Source organism: Protopterus annectens, chromosome 15.part0 (assembly GCF_019279795.1).
Source record: "Protopterus annectens isolate FY-2018-M chromosome 15.part0, PAN1.0, whole genome shotgun sequence".
NCBI classification, from domain to species: Eukaryota; Metazoa; Chordata; order Ceratodontiformes; family Protopteridae; genus Protopterus; species Protopterus annectens.
Window position 1 is genome coordinate 348,617,846 of NC_056749.1, and position 22,052 is coordinate 348,639,897.

Genomic DNA, 22,052 nt, shown 5'->3' on the forward strand with positions numbered 1-22,052 from the left:
TTATCACTCATTACAAATTAGATCTGGTCATAGAGCAGCTTTTGGCTCAGTTGTGCTCAAGAATATCCTTCCTTACAGTCTACCCATGGTTTTAGGTAGCTGGGGACTCTATCCCAACAGTTGAGAATAGAATAAAAATTGAGAACATCACATAAAGAAGTTATGTACTACTCACCATAATGTTCCATCTGTGTTGTCCATTTTCATTCTTCCTCATCTTCCTGCCCAACAACCCCCATTCCTTATTTCAACAAGCTTCTGAAAGAATGAGACATTGTAAAGACACCACTGTCCTGTAAGACTGAGCTCCAGATTTAGTTCCCGCTGTAGGACATATATGTTTTTATGTATCTTTATATATGCATATTGGTAGATACCACTTCAGGTAAAATCGGCAAACAAGATCTGGGGTATGTTATGGGTTGGTTCATTGTGGTTAAGGGAGAAGCTTGAGAGCTTTTTGGTTACCATGAGCTTTAGTGACGGCCAAGTCCGATCCGAACCCAGCAGTTGAGGAAGAATGAAAATGGACAACACAGATGGAACGTTATGGTGAGTACATAAGTTCTTTTTATATAGACTTTCTTTCACTGAGTCATTGAATGAAAGAGCATTTTTAAAAATTGCCCAAGCAGCATTGAACAGTCTCAGAAGAAATAAGGGACACTGCAATCTTAAAAACTTTAAGAAACAATTAAAAGAATATGTTAGAAGCAAATAGGTCTGGGTGCTTTAATAAACCTAATTAAAATGAAACAAACTGAACTCAACTCTGTTATGGATACTTATATAATTATTATGTGAAAGCTATTGATCATTTTATAATTATTGTGTGACAGTTATACATTTATGGATGTAAGTATCTGCTTTTAAGCTAAGAGCATAGTTAATAATATGGTTATAGAATGATTTGTCACAGCCTGTTTTTATTAACGATGTAATATAATGCCCACATGTAATACATGTCATATTCCATATAAGTACCTGCATTAGGCAGGCAATAGTAGTACTACAAAAAAGTTTTGCATGTCTCTGATCTGATGCTATCCGTGTCATTATTCATCACGGGTGGGTCTTGGATCTGACCTCAGATCAGAGCCGGCAATTAAAGAACAGATCCAGAGCTCCAGCTCCTCCCCTTCCCATAATCCCCTGCTAACCTATAACCCCCAGATCTCATTTGCCGTGGAAACGCTAGGACGTGTTATCCTGTAGCTCAAGCAACTCTGTCAGATAAGTGCTAATAAGTTTTTTTCTTTTGGGTTTTTTTCTTTCCTGTCTTTTAGCCTTAGTGTGCTCTTTACCCCTGTCTTCTTTTAGAGAAATTAGTTTAGGTTTCCTCCCCTCCCTGTAGCTTTTCTAAGTTTTTTTCTTCTAAGTTCCCACCCTTTTTTCCCAGGTCTTTTCGGTAGCTTTTTGGGTTAAGGGTAAACCTTAGCTGTCCTTTCCTTAACTAATTGTCTTGTCAGTAAAGGTAGTTTTTGTCTCGGGCCTTCTCTACCTTCTTTTTCATGTAGAGAGTGTGGGTGTTTGTACGCATTTGTGTCTGTCAGACTGTCTGGTAAAGATGTCTGAGAACCATTCTGGTTTGCATGAGGAGTGTGTTTATTGCTTAGGAGAGAGTCACCTGGTGGTTGAACACAACATTTGTGCCGCATTCAACCCCAGGGCTCTCATGGATAATAGGAACAAGTTGCTGTTGAAGGGGCTAGCAGAGGGAGGTCCTCTAGCTTCCAGCTCCCCCTCTAAGACTTCTGCTGATCCTAAAAGGAAGACGACTTCTTCCTCTAAACAGTCCCTTTCAAAAAAGTCGAGGCTGTTGGATCGCATCCCAGCCTCTTTGGCTTCGGATCTGGGCTCTTCCACTCTGACACCTTCAGATTTTATTCTGTCAAATCCAACACATCTGCGCCTCAGAGGTCCTTGGATCAGACTCGGCGCAAACCGTCTTCGAATCTGGCGTGTCTGTTGGCTGCATCTACAGTGCTGACTAAAGCATTGGATCCATCCAGGACTTCTGTTGGATCTGATAGTCGTTAACAGTTCCACCTCGAGGTCCAGGAGCTTGGTTCAGAGGCATAGGAGTCGGTCTCCCTCCCGAGATAGTAGATTATTGACAGGTTCTCCGGCAAGGTCGGGACATTCTTCTGTATCTTCCAGGTCTTCCAGAAGTCTGCTTCCCAAAGATATGGATAGGATGACGAGGAGTTTCCTCAAGGCCCAAATCGGGTTAGGCTTGTTGCCATCCCCGGCTCAGTTGCCTAGGGGACCTTCTGCATCAGTGGGACTTCACCGTCCTTGTCAGACCCATCTGTGTTTGGATCGCCAGGATCAGAGCATTCCCTGTGAGAGACCGAAGGTGTCAGGACCAGAGTTTTCATACCGTTCCCTCCCTTTGGGGGACCTTTGCACTAGACAGCTCGGGGATGATATCATCTGGCAATGTCTGTGCTACATCCGTGGGAGAGGAGAGGGTGGCCTCATCCAGTCCACTGGCCTTCCGGGCAGTAGAGAGGACCTTCTTCAGGTGAGCAGTTACCTCTCCATCTCTATAGTCGAGACCTCATTATCCTTCCAGGGTCAGTTCTCCCATGAGCACCTTCAGATGGGCATTACCCCGCTTGGGTCCCTGCCTCTTCTGAGTCTTCCCCAAAGCCCATCATGGAGGAACCTCCTCAGAAGAGGATGTGCAAGAGGAGGCATGTGGACTGCCCTAGAGAGTCTCTCAATGAGGATACAGATTTTGAGGAGGGAGATGGGTCCCCCAGACTTCCGTCTAAGGAAGTGTTCTTTGGGACATCCTCGAAATTCTCAAACAAAGAGGCGGTTGTTCTTCCTCCACCCCATCTTCACAGTAATCCATGTTCCTGAAGGCCTTCTGGATGGGCCCGTCATCTACCTGGGTGTCCCCCCTGCCAACGTGCTCATGGAACTTATCACCTACAGGGCATGGAAAGAGCCGGACACAGTGGAACCAATCCCCAAATAGGCTGATAAAATTCTTAGCCCCTCCAAGGATAAGACCTTTTGGAGTAAGGGCGTCCCCGTTGATGTCATCATGGTGGCCGCCGCTACTAAGAAGGAGCTGGCCAAACAGAGCTCCGTGGTCCATGCCCCGAACAGAGAGTCTCAAGCGATTGACCACTTTGGAAAGCACACGTTTGCCTCAGCTACATTCGGACTGAGAGCAATCAGCTACATTTGGACTGAGAGCAACCAGCTACATGGCACACTTTACCAGGCTTCAAAGGGATTTGGTGTCAGAACTCACCACTTCCCTTTCAGAGTTACTGCTTCCGGAAAGTCTCATATTGGTCACTGTGAAGCTATCCACTCTAAATTCCCTGGCTAATGCTTTGATGAAGTTGATCTCCAATGCAGCGGAGGCCACCTCTCAAGCGGCGGGCACAGGCATTGCCATTAGACAGCATGCTTGGCTTTGCAGGTTTGCAGACCCCTTTAAGGTGTCTTTCACTAACGCCCCCTTTGGTGGGTCAGCTTTGTTTGGTCCCTCCGTCAAAGAGACATTGACCCAAAACAAGCAGGAGGGGAAGACTGTCCACCGTGCGGATCAAGTTCTCTACTCCCTAATGATCCTTTTCCAAGAATTAGAGGAGTAGTAAGAAACTTTGGTTCTGCGGGACTCAGTTCTCTTCTTCTGGCCGGGGTAGAGGACTCAATGGCAGATGCCACCCCTGACGCAGAGGGGTTCGCAGAACCAGGGCTCCCGGGAGCCTTTCTTGGAGAAGCCACTCAGCACTCCTGAGGTGCTGCCCGGCTGTCCTGGCATGAAGGCAGTTGGGGGACAACCCTCCATTCACCCACTAGCCTGGGCAAGTATCACCTCAGATCAGTGGGTGTTAAAGATTATTTCCAGGAGTTACTTCATTCCCTTTTCTCAGCCCCTTCCAATTCACAAGTCTCTCCTAGACATTCCACCCTGCCACAGGGAGTTGGCCTATCTTGAGGTCCAAGACCTTCTTCTAAAAAGAGCCATCCAAGAGGTCCCAACAGGACAATGAGGGTCCGGAACTTATTCTCGCTTCTTTTTGGTGCTGAAAAAGACCAGGGACCTGTGACCCATTTTGGATCTCAGATAACTGAACCTGTCGGTCAGGAAGTCCACATTCGGGATGGTCAGTGTTCAGTCTGTTCTGACTCTTCTGCTCAAGATGAATGGATGTGCTCAAGTGGATCTCAAGGATGCATGCAATCATATCAAAATCAACAGATGTTCCAGAAGATACCTGTACTTACGGTTAGGGGCCAAGCATTACCAGTTCAGATCCCTGGCCTTTGGACTCACCACAGTCCCCTGAATGTTTACCAAGTATATGGCAGTGGTGGCAGAATAGAATCCATGATTGCAAAGTCATCCCCAGTGAAACAGTCGGCCCACAGCATAAACCAGTAGTTGCCACAATCAGCTGCAAGCAGTGGTTAGAGAAGGCTCTAAGGTCAACAGCGACCAGGCTGAAGACCTGGAAGTTGACAGGAGAGAAAGTACAACAGTTCAAGGAATTACTCAAGCCTCTGGCACCCCAAGAAGAGGAAGGAATAGGTGGAGTTGAAGAAGAATGGCAGCACCTAAAACAGCATGTGTTAGGACTACAGAAAAGATATGTGGCAGAGCTAGGTATGGAAATAAGGTACATAAGGAAAGGTGGTGGTGGAATGCAGAAGTCCAGGAAGTCAACAAAAGAAAGGAGGAGTGCAGGAAGAAGTGGGAGACAGAAAAGACTGACCAGGCTAGGAAGGACTACTGGTTGGCTAACGAAGCTAAGAAAGAAGTTGCAGTAGCAAAGAATAGGGCATCAGAGGCACTGTACCAACTTCTGGAAAGTGACTCAGTAAAGGGCACAAAGAAACTATATCAGGTTGCAAGGCAAAGAAAGAAAGATAAAGAAGATAGTCAGACACCCTTCATCAGGGATGCCAGCAACAACCTGCTCACCAGTCCAGAGGACATCAAAGGCAGATGGAAGGAGTATTTCCAGCAGCTTCTGAATGAAGAAAACCCCACAGAAGCTGTACTGACCCAGAAACAGCCTACAGTGAGAGAAGAAGAGGAGCCCACCCTAGAAGAAGTAAGAACAGCATAAGGATGATGAAGTCAGGGAAAGCAGCAGATATAAAGATGTTGGGGGAGATAGGGGAGAAATGGCTCCTGAGGGTACTAACAGCAGTGTGGAGAGAAAGGCATACACCAGATGACTTGAGAATAAGCATACTCTTGCCATTGTACAAGAACAAAGGGGACATCCACAACTGTGGGCAGTACAGAGGCATCAAACTGCTATCACATTGCATGAAAGTTCTGGAGAGGATGATTGATAAACAGATACGCAGAGTAGTAGAATGTAAGATGGGAGATGAGCAGTTTGTATTCAGATCAGGATACAGCACAATTGACCCAATGTTTGCATTGAGACAAGATACTTGAGAAGAAGCTAGAGATGAGGAGAGAGTCCAACTGGGCGTTCCTAGATTTGGAGAAAGCATATGAGGAGAAAGCATATGACAAGGTCCCTAGAAAGCTGGTCAGGTAGTTTGAAGTCCCAGAAACATTGGTAGATTTAGTGCAGGCTATGTACAAGGACCAATTGACTCAAGTGCGAACAGTGTTCAGCCTCACAAAGGGGTTCCCAGTGGGAGTGGGTGTACATCAGGGTTCAGCTCTGAGCCCACTGCTGTTCATACTGGTGATGGACCACATTAGCAAACAGGTTGGAGGGGATAGATAAACAAAGCTGCTATATGCAGATGATGTGGCAGTACAAGCAGACTCTGAGCTAGAATTTCAGGAAAGGATAGGAGAATGGAATGCAAATCTAAAGGCAGACGGGATGAAACTAAGCACAGATAAGACAGTGGTCATGGCAGCAAATTGGGGAAATCAGAAGAATCTGAGATTAGAGATAGAAGGGAAGATAGTGGAACAGGTAAACAGCTTAGTATCTGAGAGGGGTAGTTGAGGAGAAGGGTAATCTGTATGAAGTGGTCAAAGCTAGAATCAGGCTTCAGCCAACTGGCATAGAGTATCAGGTGTAGTCTATGACAGACAAATGCCAAAGAAGCTGAAAAGTAAGGTGTACAAGGCAGTGTTGCGACCAGTACTACTGTATGGTACAGAAACCTGGGCAGTAAAGGTAGAACAGTTGAAGAAGCTAGAGGTGATGGAAATGAAGTGCCTGAGAAAGGTGGTAAGATGCACACTGTGGGACAGATGAAGAAATGAGGACATAAGAGCAGAAGCCAAAGTAGCTCCAATTGCAGGAAAGATCAAAGAGAACAGATTACGGTGGTTTGGGCACGTGTAGAAAAGCAGAAGACAATCTGGTGAGGAAGATTTGGGACAGACAGGAAGAAGGTAAGAGGAAGGGTGGATGTCCAGCAAAGAGTTGGATGGATTGTGTGAAAGAAGATCTGCAACAGTCAGGCATGAGTGTTGAAGAAGGCAGGAGTGTGGCACTGAATCGAGAGAGTTGGTGACAGTTAACACGATACCCCGACCCCATGGAGAAAAATGGAGAAAAGGGTCTGATGATGATGATGATGGCAATGGTGGCAGCTCATCTCCAGTTGCAAGGATTCCAGGTCTTTCCATACCTGGACAATTGGCTCCGCACGGGCTCCACAACATATAAACTTTCAATGGCCACTGACTATATCCTCAACCACTTTCAGGATCTTGGCATCACGGTCAACCTGTCCATGTCCAATCTTTCTCTGTGTCAGAACCTAGAGTTTATCCGGGTTCTTCTGAACACAATGTCAGAGACTGCAGCACTTCCTCTTCACAGAATTCAAATAATTCGGGACCAGGTCCATCAGTTGCTGACTCTCGATCATCCCACAACCCACTTAATCTTGCAGGTGCTAGGCTTGATGGTGGCTGCCATCCAGTTAGTGCCTCTCGCCAGATATCACATGTGGGTCCTGCAGTGGACCCTGGCATTCAGTGGTCTGCTCAATTTCACCTCATGTCCATGACCATCAGGATCTCTCAGTTGTGCAGAAACAACCACCTTACATGGTGGCTTTAAGCTCAGGATCTAATTCTAGGCAGACTCTTTTGTCTTCCCCAATCCAAGACCACTGTGACTACGGACGTCTCCCTGATGAGGGGTGAGGATAATTTTCAAAGCAGGACAGTTCAAGGCATGTGGTCCCCTATAGAGACTAAATTGCACATAAATGTCGTGGAGATAAGAGCAGTCCTTCTAACATTGCAAGCCTTTCATGAGTCTCTCCCTCTGGGGACTATAGCACTTCAAATGGACAACATGGAGATGGTCTGGTACATCAGCAAGCAAGGGGGGGAATATGGTCTTTTATCCACTGTGCAGAGAGGCCATGAGAGTGTGGGAATGAACAATGTCTTCCAGGTGCTTTCTTATTGCAATGTACTTCCCGGCAGTTCCAACACGTTGACTGACAAACCCAGCAGATCTGTCCTGAGTCCTCACAAGTGGTCTCTGAATCTGTCAGTGGCATATCAGATGTTTGACACTTGGGGTCTACCTTGCTGCAATCTTTTTGCCTCCCCACTCAACCACAATTGCAGCAACTACTTTGCCCTGATCCCTCTGACAGGGGAAGTCACCCAGGGATGCTCTGGTTCACAACTGGCCGTCGGGACTTTTATATGCTTACACACCAACTCCCCTCATTCCCAAAGTTTTGCAAAACGCCTGTCACCTGAAGACTCCTCTCATACTCATTGCCCCCTTTTGGCCTCATCAAGCATGGTTCTCCCTGCTTTGGTCTCATCTGAAATATCCTCCCTGGATATCGGATCCCACCCCAGATCTCATTTCCCACCCTTGAGGGCTTCCTCTTCCCGACCTCCTGTCTCTTTGTCTAACTGCATGATTCCTCCAAATCCAGTGATCCTTTCCCAGTCCAGGTTTGCCACTCCGGTGAAGAATATTATCTTAGCCTCTCACAAACCATCTACCAAGAAGGTATATTCTAGTAAATGGAAAATATTTTCAACTTGGGCCAGGCAATAAAATCTAGACCCTTTTTCAGCCCCTATTCCTGACATTCTGTTGTTCTTGGCTTCTGTTTTTCAGGAAAGGGCTAGTTTCTCCACGATTAAACTCCAGTTGGTGGACATCTCTAATTTTCACTTGAATGAGGATCCCACCTTTTCTTCCAGACTGTGCAAGGCCTTTGTCAAAGGGGTCTTTCTCCTTAGACCTCCTATCAAAGATCCCTCCCCACCATGGAATCTAACCCTGGTGTTGCAGTCTTTGACACAAAAGCACTTTGAGCCTGCAGCTTCTTATGGTCTTAAATTTCTACCCTGGAAGATGGCCTTCTTAGTGGCTATTATGTCTACCAAGACAGTTTCCAAGTTGCAAGCTGTCAGCATTAAGCCCCCTTTTATGGTTTTTCACAAGAACACGGTGTCTCTCAGGACTAATCCTTTGTTTGTTCCAAAGATAGCTTCAGAGGCCAATCTTAACCAGTCTGTCCAACTTTCTGCATTCTTCCCTAATTACTCTAATAAGGGAGAATATACGTTGCATTGTTTGGAAGTCCATAGACAGCTACACTTTTATCTTAAGAGGACTGAAGAATTTCAGAAGTCAGATCAACTCTTTGTGGCCTTCTCTCAGGCCATAAAAGGTCTGGCAGTTACCAAGGTATCGATTTCCCGATGGATCACCAAGTGTATTTCCTACATTTAGGATAGCAGGCACATTGAACTTTTTAGACAAGTTAAAGTTCACTTTACTAGGTCTGAGGCTTCTTGGCTAAGCTTTCATTGGATGAGATTTGTGTTGCTGCTACTTGGTCTAATCCCCACACGTTTGTTTCACACTGTAAGTTGGATTTGGTGTATAGGAACAAGGCTTCCGTTGATTCCTCTGTGCTCCGCCATATCCTTCCCTGATTCCTCCTAGGGTTCATAGTAGCTGGGGACTCTGACACATCTGTGATGAATAATGACACATAGCATCAGATAAAGAGTTATGTTGTTGTTGTTGTTTGTCTTTCAGCTTTTCCCGGTTAGGGGTTGCCACAGTGGAACTCCGGTCCGCTAATGATTGGCAGTTGTTTTTTTATGGTGTCGAGTTGCCAGCCCGATGCCCAACCTTCAACAAAGGCACACCCATTCAACGCATGTCTTTCGAATGCCCATTCGACCGCGGGGAGGACAAGCAGACCACACAGAAGGCACTCCCAACCCAAGCCGAGAATCGAACGGGAGAACCTCTTGCTGTGAGGCAACAACGCTACCGCTGCACTACCGCAGAAGTATCAGGTAAAGAGTTATGTACTTAAATCTGGAATCTGTGCTATCCAGTGTCATTATTCATCACATTCCCACCCTCCTTCCTTCTGGAGACCTGGTAGATGTGAAGGGATGTTTTGTCTTGAGGAGTTTTTAGTATTATGGGAAGTCTGTGCTGCTTTTTCTCTATCCAGCAAACTCGATCTGAGGGTTATAGGTCAGCAGAAGATTATGGAAAGGGGAGGAGCTTGAGCTCTGGGTGTGTCCTTCAGTTGCCAGCTTGGATCTGAGGTCAGATCCAAGACCCATCCGTGATGAATAATGCACTGGATAGCACAGATTCCAAGTTATGGTAAGTACATAACTCTTTTTATGTCTACTTTAACTACAGGTTTACCTATTTTGATATCAATGTTAACATCTAAATGCATCTCTGAATGACTTCTTATATTCTTCTCATGCTGTTCTTTTGAATACATTTGTCCAGTTCTCTTTTCCTTTGCTTTGCTATAAGGCCCAGGTCATGACTGAAAGGGTCCTTGAACCAGTGTACTTACCTGGTAAACCAGTTATAGATAGATAGGATAGAGTGGTTTTATTACTGGGATAATTTTGAAAGCTATGTAATGTATATTTTTCTGTTGCACATCTACTTAATTGTGTGATTCCACCAAAGAAGATTTTCATTTACCTCCATATTTTTTTCCTATCATTATTTGTTCATAACTGCAGAAGTTACTGTAACTCAACAGTAGTATCCTGAGGGAGCAGTCTTATTTGGTCTTTAAGGATAGTATCTTAGTATATTTACATATGTATGTCATTTATTCCATCTTTATAGGAACACAGATTTATTTATTTATGAGTTTTATTTTACTGTCATGTTAAAGGCGAAGGTTTTGTGAACTCTGCTAATTATAGAAGGTATAACCATGGGTGTGGAGCAGAAAGATCATGTTTATCACTATGATAGCTAAGATATTGCGATCCCTGTTTAGATTTCACATTATTTGTTCCAAATTGTTTTGACTCACATAGTCAATTAATATTTGGGTTTATCTATCTATCTATCTATCTATCTATATATCTATCTATCCTAACTAGTTTATCCACTTACTGTTTGAGTAGTTTAAATCCTTCATAAGGATTGCATTTTCTTTTGTCTTTTTTGATGGTTGGGAACTAGTATTTTTTTCACCATTGAACATTAACCCCTGGACAGAGCTTATTTCTTCCTTGAAAGAATGTCTTTCCTTATAGATAATACTTGTATTGACAAATCTCTCATTATAACTTTTTTAATGACTCCATTTTTAAGTCAGTCTCAGTACATCTGAAATTGTTTTGCCATTGGCAGCTGCTTATTGCTCAGAAAAAAACAGACATCTCACAACTCTTCTAACAATTTTTCATGCTTTTCTAGGAACTGTGTAGAGCATATATTCTTATTTCCTGGTCCTTGTTTAGTCTTTCTTTACTTTCAAATCATATTCTGTAAACTGAGTAACATCCTCTGCGGTTGAAGGTCTGATTACACCTAAACTTTTTTTTTTTTTTTTTTTATTTATTTATTTTTTTTGCAGTTGACAAATTAATAGAATTTCTTACATAGTATACTGTTGATAGCAGTGCCTTTTCTATATGCATAACTACAGAAACTCATGTAATGGCTGCTTGATGCCTGGCATTGACATTTGCACAGTTGCTTTGACTTTTTCTCTATCAGGCTTCCATGCCACTGATATTATTATATAACCCATTTATTTCAAATACATCATTCTAATTTTGTATTTGTTTTTATTTAAGTTAAACTGTTGTTGCCGTAATTTATTTAACAACCACATCAGTCTCTTGTTATATACTCTTCTTATGTCTGAACCCATGCTAATAGGTATGTAGTGTATACAGTACAGAGCTTTGAATATGCTAATGCCTAGGTATGGGGAAATGCTTCTAATGTGGTACACATTACATCTAGAAGTCATTTGGAATAAGTACCTCATGGAGGCTAGACACTCTTTTCTGGTGTCTATACTGTATACGGAGCATTCTAATATGCTACAGATCATCAGTTATGTTTACAGCACTTTCAAATCTTCCTGTTGCAAAGTAAAAAAAGCCCAGTCTAGTCACATCTCTCACTTTACATTCATAAACTTAAGTATTTGCATTCTCCTCCACAACATGCTATAGCTAGTTAGCACTGCAAATTTTGTCATGTAGAACAGTATTCAACACATACTTGCTCTTCAATGCCATTCACCAGACCTGCACAGTAGCACATGCACAGTTCATCTTTCACTGCATTTGCAAACATGGCATTCACAAAGGGGTATGATTCCTATTGCTATATTCAATCTGCAGTAGTCCCCCTCCCCCTCCATCATCAGAATAATACCAGCTTTCATTTTATCTCTTTCCGTATTATGAGAAGGATTTCTGTTTGGACCCATTGTCAGACTGTGATGCCATTTCAAGGTTCCAGTGCAACCTGCAGTACTTCCTTGTTTACTTATTTGTTCTGTTGTTTTGATCACTTACTTTATAAAAAGACCTAAAGGAGCCTACAGTTTAATCAGTGGCACTTTATTCTTGGAGTGCCATATCCTGGAAGAAAGTTCAAGTGCAATATCTTCAAAGTTTGCTGCAGTACCAAGTTCAAGGTCTCTGATTCTTGAAGGAGAAAGATTACTGTTTTATCCTTAAGGTTAAGAGACCTTGGAATTAGTATATTTAGAGGTGAAGGGCAGTGAGGGATGCAGCAGACCTCACCTCTCTTTCATAAACAATTGTTTTTGTTGTTGTAGTAACTTTAATTCATTCTTTGAGCTTTCATGTGTAGTTGTAATGTTTATTCACTGCACTGAGTGAATATGAGAGTTGAACTTCCAACTGTAAATTCTGTGTCCCAGCATGTTCAAATCCTAATAATTATTTTTAGGTGTGTTTTCCATGTTTTGTTACTAACACAATATCAAGACATTGTGCCTCCGTCAAAACCCTAAGATCAGGTTGCTTTTGCCATGACTGTAGTCATTGGTACTCCTTGTTTTATTTTTTTTCTCTTCCCTTTTTGCCTTATCCATATTGACTTTAGGTATGCTTTCTCATGTGTTCAACAGATCTAGTTATATTGTTTCCATTAGCTGAACGTATGTCACAAGCTGCTGTGATATTCGAGAGGGTGCTCCTCTCTTGGCTAATTTAAATATTTGCTGAAGAAACAAACCCATCAGTAAGGATTCTGCTTTCCGTCTCAAATAGAGATGGGTTGTCTTGCCTTTATAGACCTACACCCATTCCAATTGATCCCCAGTACTCATTGAAGTCTTGACCGCCAAACAGTTGTTTGACAGTAACAAGACAGTAAATGACCCTCTCCTCAGAGGGTGCACCACACACACACACACACACACACACACACTCAGTCATGCCTAGGGCCAATTTAGAGTGTACAGTCCACCTATTGCGTGTCTTTCGAATGTGGGAAGAAACCGGAGCACCCAGAGGAAACCCACACGAATGCAGGGAGGACATGCAAATTTCACACAGAAGGCACCCCAACTGAGAATTAAACCGGAGAACCTCTTGCTGTGAGGCGACAATGCTAACTGCTACACCAGTGCACCACCCAACCTGCATTATGGATAAGGTGCACATTTGTAGATTTTGTGATTAGCTGAAAACTTAGTTTGCACGAAAAACTAATTGGTCATAAGTTCAGCTCCATTGTTTTCTTGTTCCAGGGGGAATTTCTGTCTCTGGTGCATCGTTCAAGAGCATTGAAAGGTATATCTCTCATATCTGACAATGACCTCCACCAAAGATCTGTGTGAAACAATACTGCAGGAGAAGGTTGCTATAGAACTGTGTTTCTCGGCTGTTTTAGAAGGCAATATTACTCATAATTCCCTGTTTGATATTTATGCTTACTTGATTTAACTCAGACTATTATGTGTTTATTATCTGTGGTAGAACTTAATTGCCTGTTGATTCACACTGTTTCACCCTTTGTTTTTATATAGTGGAACTGAATGAAACTGGATTTAAATTTGTGAGAAAGTGTATCAATGCGGTGGAGACAAAAGGTAGGACTGGACTCAAATACTGTTGTTGAATAAGTAAATTAGTGGATATTGTAATATTTCTTATAATTATGTGATTTATTTATTTTTATTTTACATTTGTTGACCAGGATAGTCCGATTGGATACATATCCATTTTCAGCGGAGGCCCGGGGAGAAAAGCTCCATACAGATACAAAGAACAAAAATACAATACAAAAACATAACAACGCAAAAACAATGCAAGAAAGCATGCAAAAAAACAGGCACATATGTGTGTGTATGTGTGTGTGTATATATATATATATATATATATATATATATATATATATATATATATATATATATATATATATATATATACACATACACATATATGGGTTCACTATGAAATCTCGAAATACTGAAATCCCGAATTTCAGTATTTCGAAATTACATAGCCGAAACCTTCAAATCCCGAAAACCCATAATCGTGAAACTCAAAATCCTGAAACTACACTACACACACAGCACACACATAAACATACACACAGCTTCCCCCCACAAGCACACAGACAAACCTAGACTACACCCCCCCTACTTATATATACTAACTCCGAGATTGCACAATCAGACACACAAAGGTAACTCACACCCACACATTTCACAGTCTCTCACGCACACACACACACACACACACACACACACACACACACACACACACACACATCACAGTCACAACACACACACACACACACACACACACACACTGACATACACTAAAGCCCCTAACCAACACATTTACACATACATACATACTCGAACTAACACCTAACCATTTACACACCGCATCACCAGAAGCGCTAATTCAAAGTCTCCATACTTCGGGATTTTGTATTTCGCTCTTCTGGTGTTTCCAGATTTCAAGGCTTCGATGTTATAATTTCAAAATACTGAAATTCGGGATTTCAGTATTTCAAAATTATGAACGGAACCCATGTATATACATATATATATATATATATATATATATATATATATATATATATATATATATATATATACACACACACACACACACACACACACACACACACACACACACACACGTTAGGTCATTTCCTAGAGCAAAATAATTCAAAATAAGAAGCTGTTACAATTTTACATATAAATCTCTTTTCATATTCCAAGTCACGTCTCTGTATACGTTGCAGGGGATCAAGAGGTCACTTGTTTAATCCACTTGATTCGGAGCTACTGATGTTTCAAACTTGCCTGAATAGTGTTTTCTAAATCACTGTTTTCTGCTGACAAAAGGTTTAAAAATTCTTGAGTGATCAGAAGTTACTTTTATTTTTAATCTGAGTCTGTAACAATAATTGTGTAGTACTTTTATGAAGCACTACATTTGCTAAGTCACAGTTTGTCAAGTACAGGTTTTCACTTACTTAGGTTCACCAGTATTTGAACAGTTACATGACACATCTGTAGAAGACTGCACAGTCTGCTGTGGCAGCACTCATTCACCACTTTGCATTAAATGGCAGGTGGTGGAACATACCTGTCGACTCTCCAAGTTTTTTGTCTCATATTTTTAGTTTGTTCCACATAAAGTTTTTGGTTTTCTTTCAAATCATCGAGGACAACGTCACTAAATAATTATGATGATATAAAAATGCTGATGTTCATCGTGCATACAGCTGCAGTAATCACAGATGGGTTCTCTGCCGTCAGGCGATCCCTCGGTCGGCCGAATTCCAAAGTCTTGGTCCGGCGTCAGTTGTCGTCGCTTTCTCTTCTGACGTCAGTGAGGCCAGAGTATATAAGACACAGCCGACGCCATGTTCTTCAGTCTTTTTTGCCGCGCGGTGCCCGAAGCAGAAGCAGTTTGCAAGTGCCGGTCGGCCAGCTCCTGAATTACGAAAATTTTGGAAACCGAAGTCTTCATTAAAGCTAAGTACCCCGTTGGGGAAACTTTTCTTGCCTCAGACCGATGTCAGAAAAAGTTAATAATTGTATTTCTTATGGGAAGCAAATACCGCATAAGGATTTCCATTCCCTCTGCATACCTTGTTTGGGCCCAGACCACGACGTCTCAGGCTGTCGCTTTTGCACTACCTTCAATAAACGCACTATTAAGCGTCGGGCGGAGTTCGCCCAACACTACTTTGGTAAAGCTTTTGATTATAAAATGTCGTCGGACACTCCGACTACCGTTTTTCCAAAAAACGCAAGGAAAAGGACCGGCACGCGAGACCCGCGGTCCCCGCCGACACCACGCCAAAACAGGCTACACGTGGTCCGGTTCTCAGCGAGACGCCTTTGCAGTCCCTGACTACTGACGACACTCCTTTGGCGGTGTCCTCTGTACCCGAGACCGCTGGGACCTTGGCCCTTTCCCAGACTACAACCACCGAAGCCTTTGCAAATGTTGAGCCTACTAATGTGGACAGGTCCACTTCCACCCATGGTGTCTTTAGGCCCTCATCTTCTTTTTCAATTAAGGCCTTTACTAAATCCAAAGCAGCCAGGTATCCCACGAGGCCTGTTGCACAGGGCCCATCTCCAGGTCCCATGCCTAAAAAACAGATGCTTAAAATGGCTGAGGATTTAATTACTCTTATCAGAGGTTCTCAACCCCCTCCAGACAAGAGACCCAGAGTGGGGGAAGATTCCCCCTCTTCTGATCAGGGATCCATTTTGTCAGAACATTCTGATGCAGAGGAACACTCGTACTCTCCTTTTGAGGATTCGGATGCAAAACAGTCCATCCCTTCTGTATCCCCCCCCTGAGGATTTTTCCTTTGGGGAAACCTTGCACACCTTGAGGGAACACTTCCATTGGGAAGGCCAAGACTTTTCAGATTCCAAGAAAAGACTTGGGGAATTTCTTTTGTTACCTCAACACAGACCTCTGGTGATACCCCCTGTTTTGGACATACTTGAATGTGTCTATTCGGAGGCTTGCCTTAACCCGGATTCTCTGCCTCCTGCACCAGTCAAACCTGATAGGTATTACAGAGTACCCAGCTCTCACCAATTTCTCTTCAAAAGCCATAATGCTGACCCTGAAACCATTTCACAAGGCCCCAAGGGATTGAAGGCCTCCACTGCCAAGAATCCACTTCCTGCAGAAAGGGAATCAAGATCCTTAGAAAGGTGGGGTAAAAAGGTATATACCTCGGCCACCCTAGCCATGAGGGTCTTAAATTGTCAGCTTCATATGATTAAATATCAACAGTTCCTGTTATCACAATTAAGGAACAAAATGTCTCAACCTGAACAACCAGATTTAAAGGAGTTACAGGATATGATGCATAGTGCGGAGCAAGTGGGTAAACACACCTTACAATGTGGTTATGATGCCCTAGAGGCTTCAAGTAGAGCAGCTGCTACGGGATCAGTCATTCGCAGACATGCTTGGCTTAGAGAACAAAACTTGCCTGATCATGTGAAAGCTAAACTTCTAGATGCTCCTTTACAAAAGGATGTGCTGTTTGGTACTAATGCTGAGGAGATATTACGGAAAATGGAAGAAAAGGCCAAATACATGCAAACTGTCAAAACCTTTTTCCAGGTCCAACCACCACGTTTTAGCAGAAATTGGCCTTCAAAAAACTGGTCCTTTCCAGCCACTGACAAGCCCCAAAGAGGTAGATACAGACGCACAAGGGGCAGAGGGCAATCACAAGGATCATATAGAGGACGACAATGGCAAACTCCAGCGCCAAGAGGTGGCAAGGACAGTGCACAACAATACAGGAAGCAAACCCAATGACTCCCTCATTTCCATGCCAAGCACGTCTCAGCTGGCAGCACCGTTGGGAGGAAAGCTAGCATTATTTGCAAACAATTGGCATATTGTCACAACAGAAAAATGGATCCTGGACATTATAAACAGAGGCTACAAATTTCATTTCCACACTCTTCCAAAAATGAGAGGCATGCCAAACCTGCCACAGAATCAAAGGGCAGAGGCACAACTACAAATTTCAAAGCTCATAAGCATGAGAGCTATTCAAGAGGTACCTTCTCATGAACAAGGTCAAGGTTTTTATTCAAGGCTTTTTCTGTACCAAGGAAAGGAACCGACTGGAGACCCATTTTGGACTTATCCATCCTAAACACATTTCTACTGCACCAAAATTCAAGATGCTCACATTACAGCAACTTCTTCCCATGCTGGGCAAGGAGTTTTGGCTGGTAACATTGGACCTCAAGGAGGCATACCTGCATGTCCCAATCAGACAAAGCTGCAGAAGATACCTCAGATTTCTTGCAGGTTCAATCCACTATCAATTCTCTGCATTGCCCTTTGGCTTATCTACTGCGCCCAGAGTATTCACAAAGTGCCTGGCATCAGTGATTGCCTACTGCAGACTTCAAGGGATACAAATTTACCCTTATTTGGACGACTGCCTGATCCAAGCGGACAGCAAACACATACTTCTGGAACATCTGACATATGTGACACGGCTATTGCATGCTCTGGGATACACAATCAACAAAGAGAAATCAAGGCTAACACCATCTCAGAAAATAACTTTCCTGGGTGCCAACTTGGACACAAACACCCAGATGGCCTATCTTATGCCAGAAAAACAAGGGCAACTATCTCAGTACTTCAAAATACTAGCAAAAAGTACCAGGCTTACTGCAAGGAAAATCCTGCAGGCTCTGGGATTCATGGCATCTTGCATTCTTTTAATCCCATGTGCAAAGCTGCATATGAGGAAACTTCAATGGTACCTAAAAAACCTATGGTCTCAACACAGTCACAGTTTGGAAACAATACTACCAATAATCCCATGTTTGCAAAAGGAATTTCTATGGTGGGCCCAAGCATGTCAAGCAAACACAGGCCTCCCATTCTGCAAGCCTCAAGCAGAACAAGTTATCACAACAGACGCCTCAGATTACGCTTGGGGGCGCACATGACGGACAGGTGCATCCAGGGCAAATGGTCCCAAAAAGAAAAGCACCTCCACATCAATCAAAAAGAAATGCTAGCAGTAATAAATGCAATTACAGCTTTCAAGGACTTCCTGCATCCAGGACAATTACTGATAAGAACAGACAACACCACAGTAATGTGGTACATAAACAAACAAGGAGGAACACATTCATACCCCTTGTGCAGACTAGCCATGACCCTTTGGAACTTGGCTCTGGAATGGCAAATTGAACTTCAAGCACAGTACCTGCCAGGATTGGAAAACACGCTGGCAGACAAATTAAGCAGAAATATGACAGATCCACATGAATGGAAGTTACATCCGCAGGTGATTGCAGAAATAACCCAAGTGTGGGGGAGGCCAGACATAGATCTTTTTGCCTCCCACAGGAATCATCAATTGGAAAAGTTTTGTTCGAGGACCTTTCATCCAAAGGCCTGGAGAGTGGACGCCCTTTCATTCAGTTGGACAGCATGGACAGTTTACGCATTCCCACCTCTGCCTCTTCTGCCCAAGGTACTTTTGAAAGCAAGAGCAGACAGACCGAAGATGATACTGATTGCTCCAGATTGGCCAAGGCAACACTGGTACCCATTGCTGAGGAGCCTAACACATACTCCTCCCTGGTCCCTGCCTCTAATGCCTCTTCTGCTGACTCAGCACAGTTACAAAACTCTCCACAGTCAGCTGAAAACACTCAATCTCGCTGCATGGAAAATTCCTTAACACCACAACAGACCCTACTCTCCAAGGAGGTGCAGGATGTCATTTTGGAGGCCAGAAGACCCATCTACTAGAAAAGCTTACTCCGCAAAATGGAAGCGGTTTTGTTCTTGGAATGCGAAAAAAGGCCAGGACCCTAGAAAACTGAACTTGCCTCAGGTATTACAGTATCTAGCTGAGCTGCTGAACAGTGGACTTTCATTTTCTTCCATAAAAATCCATGCCTCAGCTATTTCTGCAGAATACAACACGGATCCTCCTTTATTTTCTCACCCACTCTTACGACAGTTCCTCAGAGGGGCTAAGAATATTAGACCACCAAGGAAACAACCAATACCAGCCTGGGATCTTAATTACATACTAGAAAAATTAACATTGCCTCCTTTTGAGCCAGCTGCCTCAACAGATTTGCAATATTTGTCCTGGAAAACTGCCTTCCTTCTGGCTATCACTTCAGCTCGTAGACTTTCGGAATTACAGGCCCTCATGGCGGTGCAGCCCTTCCTCATTTTCCATCAGGACAGGGTTTCCCTTCGTACCAACCCATCTTTTATGCCTAAAGTGGTATCTAGGGTAGCTTTAAATCAAGCCATACACCTTCCTACCTTTTACCCCAATCCTCAAAACAAAGGGGAAAGGCTGCTACATTCCTTAGACATCCATAGGCAGCTACGTTACTATTTGGACAGAACAAAGTCCTTCAGGAAATCAGAACAACTCTTTGTGTCCTATGCTGTAGGGGCTCAAGGGAAGCCAGTTTCCAAGCAGACTATTTCAAAGTGGATAGGCCACTGCATACGGTTTTGTTATTCCTATCATGGGAAATCTGTTCCTACAGGTATCAGATCACACTCCACCAGGGCCACAGCTACCTCTACAGCCTTCCTCAGAGGAGTTCCTACCAAAGATATTCTGGAGGCAGCCACTTGGAGTTCTGTACATACCTTCACAAAACACTACCACCTGCCTTTATATTCCAGAACAAGAGCAGGCTTTGCCACTGCTGTTTTGCAGGGCATTCTGGCTCAACCCAGTTCCTCTTAGTACCTACCACCCTGTGCGTAGCTTTGGGATTCTACCCATCTGTGATTACTGCAGCTGTATGCACGATGAACATAGTACAGTTTTGTACCTACCATAAATGAAGATGTTCGAGTGCTAATACAGCTGCAGTACAGGTTTCCCTCCCTCCTTCCCCACTTGGTAAAGGCATGGGGCCTAACAACCTCTTCATACAACCTGACTGGGTTATCCTTCTATGGTTTATTTGCTTGCAACCACTGTTTTTGGATTATATTGCATTGCATGTATACGCATATAAGCATAATTTATGTATTGCCTTCCTTCGGGGGGCACCTGACATCTGGGGCAAGAAAGACTGAAGAACATGGCGTCGGCTGTGTCTTATATACTCTGGCCTCACTGACGTCAGAAGAGAAAGCGACGACAACCGACGCCGGACCAAGACTTTGGAATTCGGCCGACCGAGGGACCGCCTGACGGCAGAGAACCCATCTGTGATTACTGCAGCTGTATTAGCACTCGAACATCTACATTTATGGTAGGTACAAAACTGTACTTTTTGGTAGATGATTTAAAGTCAGCATTTAACAAGTGTGAAAACACAAGTACTCATGAAAAATAAAAAAAAATTCAGAGCCTAAGAAAGGAGAATTCTGCTACACAACTAAAGATAATTATCTACACTGAGGACTAAAAAGGGTTCAATCATAAGAGAGAAAACACTACTAAAGAAGAACCAGCAAGAACTGGACATGGGACTCCTTTCTCTGTCCATTTAGAATCATGATACTTCTAAGCCTGTAAAACAGGAATGCAGAAACTTGCCTTAGAGAATGATTTTCAGGGATACTGTTTTTATGTCATCAAGGAAAGGAAAGTATGCATGCATCATTAATAATCATTAAACAACTGACATCATTCAGGAGCTATAGAACTCTGTAGGTGATTTCACACTAGGTGCTAGTACATATTTCAGGAGATATTGAACTCTGTAGGTGATTTCACACAAGGTACTAATGCACATTTCAGGAGATATGGAACTCTGTATGTGATTTCACACAAGGTACTAATGCACATTTCAGGAGGTATGGAACTCTGTAGGTGATTTCACATTAACTGCTAGTATACATGTTGGGAGACATACAGTTCTGTAGGTAATTTCACACTAGCTGCTAGTGCACATTTCAGGAGATATGGAACTCTGTAGGTGATCTCACACTAGGTGCTATTGCACATTTCAGGAGACATACTTTTCTGTAGGTGATTTCACACTAGCTGCTAGTATACTTTTCAAGAGATATGGAACTCTGTAGGTCATTTCACACAAGGTACTAATGCACATTCTGTAGGTCATTTCACACTAGTTGCCAGTGCACATTTCAGGAGACATACAGTTCTGTAGGTGATTTCACACTAGTTGCCAGTGCACATTTCAGGAGACATATAGTTTTGTAGATGATTTCACACTAGCTGCTAGTGCACATTTCAGGAGATATGGAACTCTATAGGTGATCTCACACTAGGTGCTGTTGCACATTTCAGGAGACATACTATTCTGTAGGTGATTTCACACTAGGTGCTAGTACACATTTCAATAGCTATGGAACTCTGTAGGTCCTTTCACACAAGGTACTAATCCACATTTCAGGAGCTATGGAACTATGTAGGTGATTTCACACTAGGTGCTAGTGCGCATTTCAGGAGACATACAGTTCTGTAGGTGATTTCACACTAGCTGCTAGTACACATTTCAAGAGATATGGAACTTCACACTAGCTGCTAGTGCAAATTTCAAGAGATATGGAACTCTGTAGGTCATTTCACACTAGCTGCTAGTGCACATTTCAGAAGACAGCACAGTCAACGGATGATTTTACAGGGGACAGGCTCAGTATTTATGATGGTTACTACTGAACACCTAGTTTAGTCATCAGTTAGACAACTGTCATTCTGTCAACCAGAACCAGTATTGATACATGAACCAGAGCTGGTACTTGGGTTGGCAGTAACCTGTAGTCCTACTGCTTTAATGTTTTGCTAAGTGATGCTGGAGACAGAACT

At 43.2% G+C, this 22,052-nt stretch overlaps 1 protein-coding gene across 3 annotated transcripts in view; it reads left to right on the plus strand.

Annotated features, from left to right (window-relative positions):
- OPHN1 (oligophrenin 1) overlaps positions 1 to 22,052 on the plus strand; it is a 2,670,560-nt gene that overhangs the window by 2,072,571 nt on the left and 575,937 nt on the right. For all 3 annotated transcript variants that reach the window (XM_044057106.1, XM_044057104.1, XM_044057105.1), the window contains exon 13: positions 13,273 to 13,335. In XM_044057106.1, coding sequence (XP_043913041.1) covers positions 13,273 to 13,335 — 63 coding nt within the window. The remainder of the gene's footprint in view (positions 1 to 13,272; positions 13,336 to 22,052) is intronic.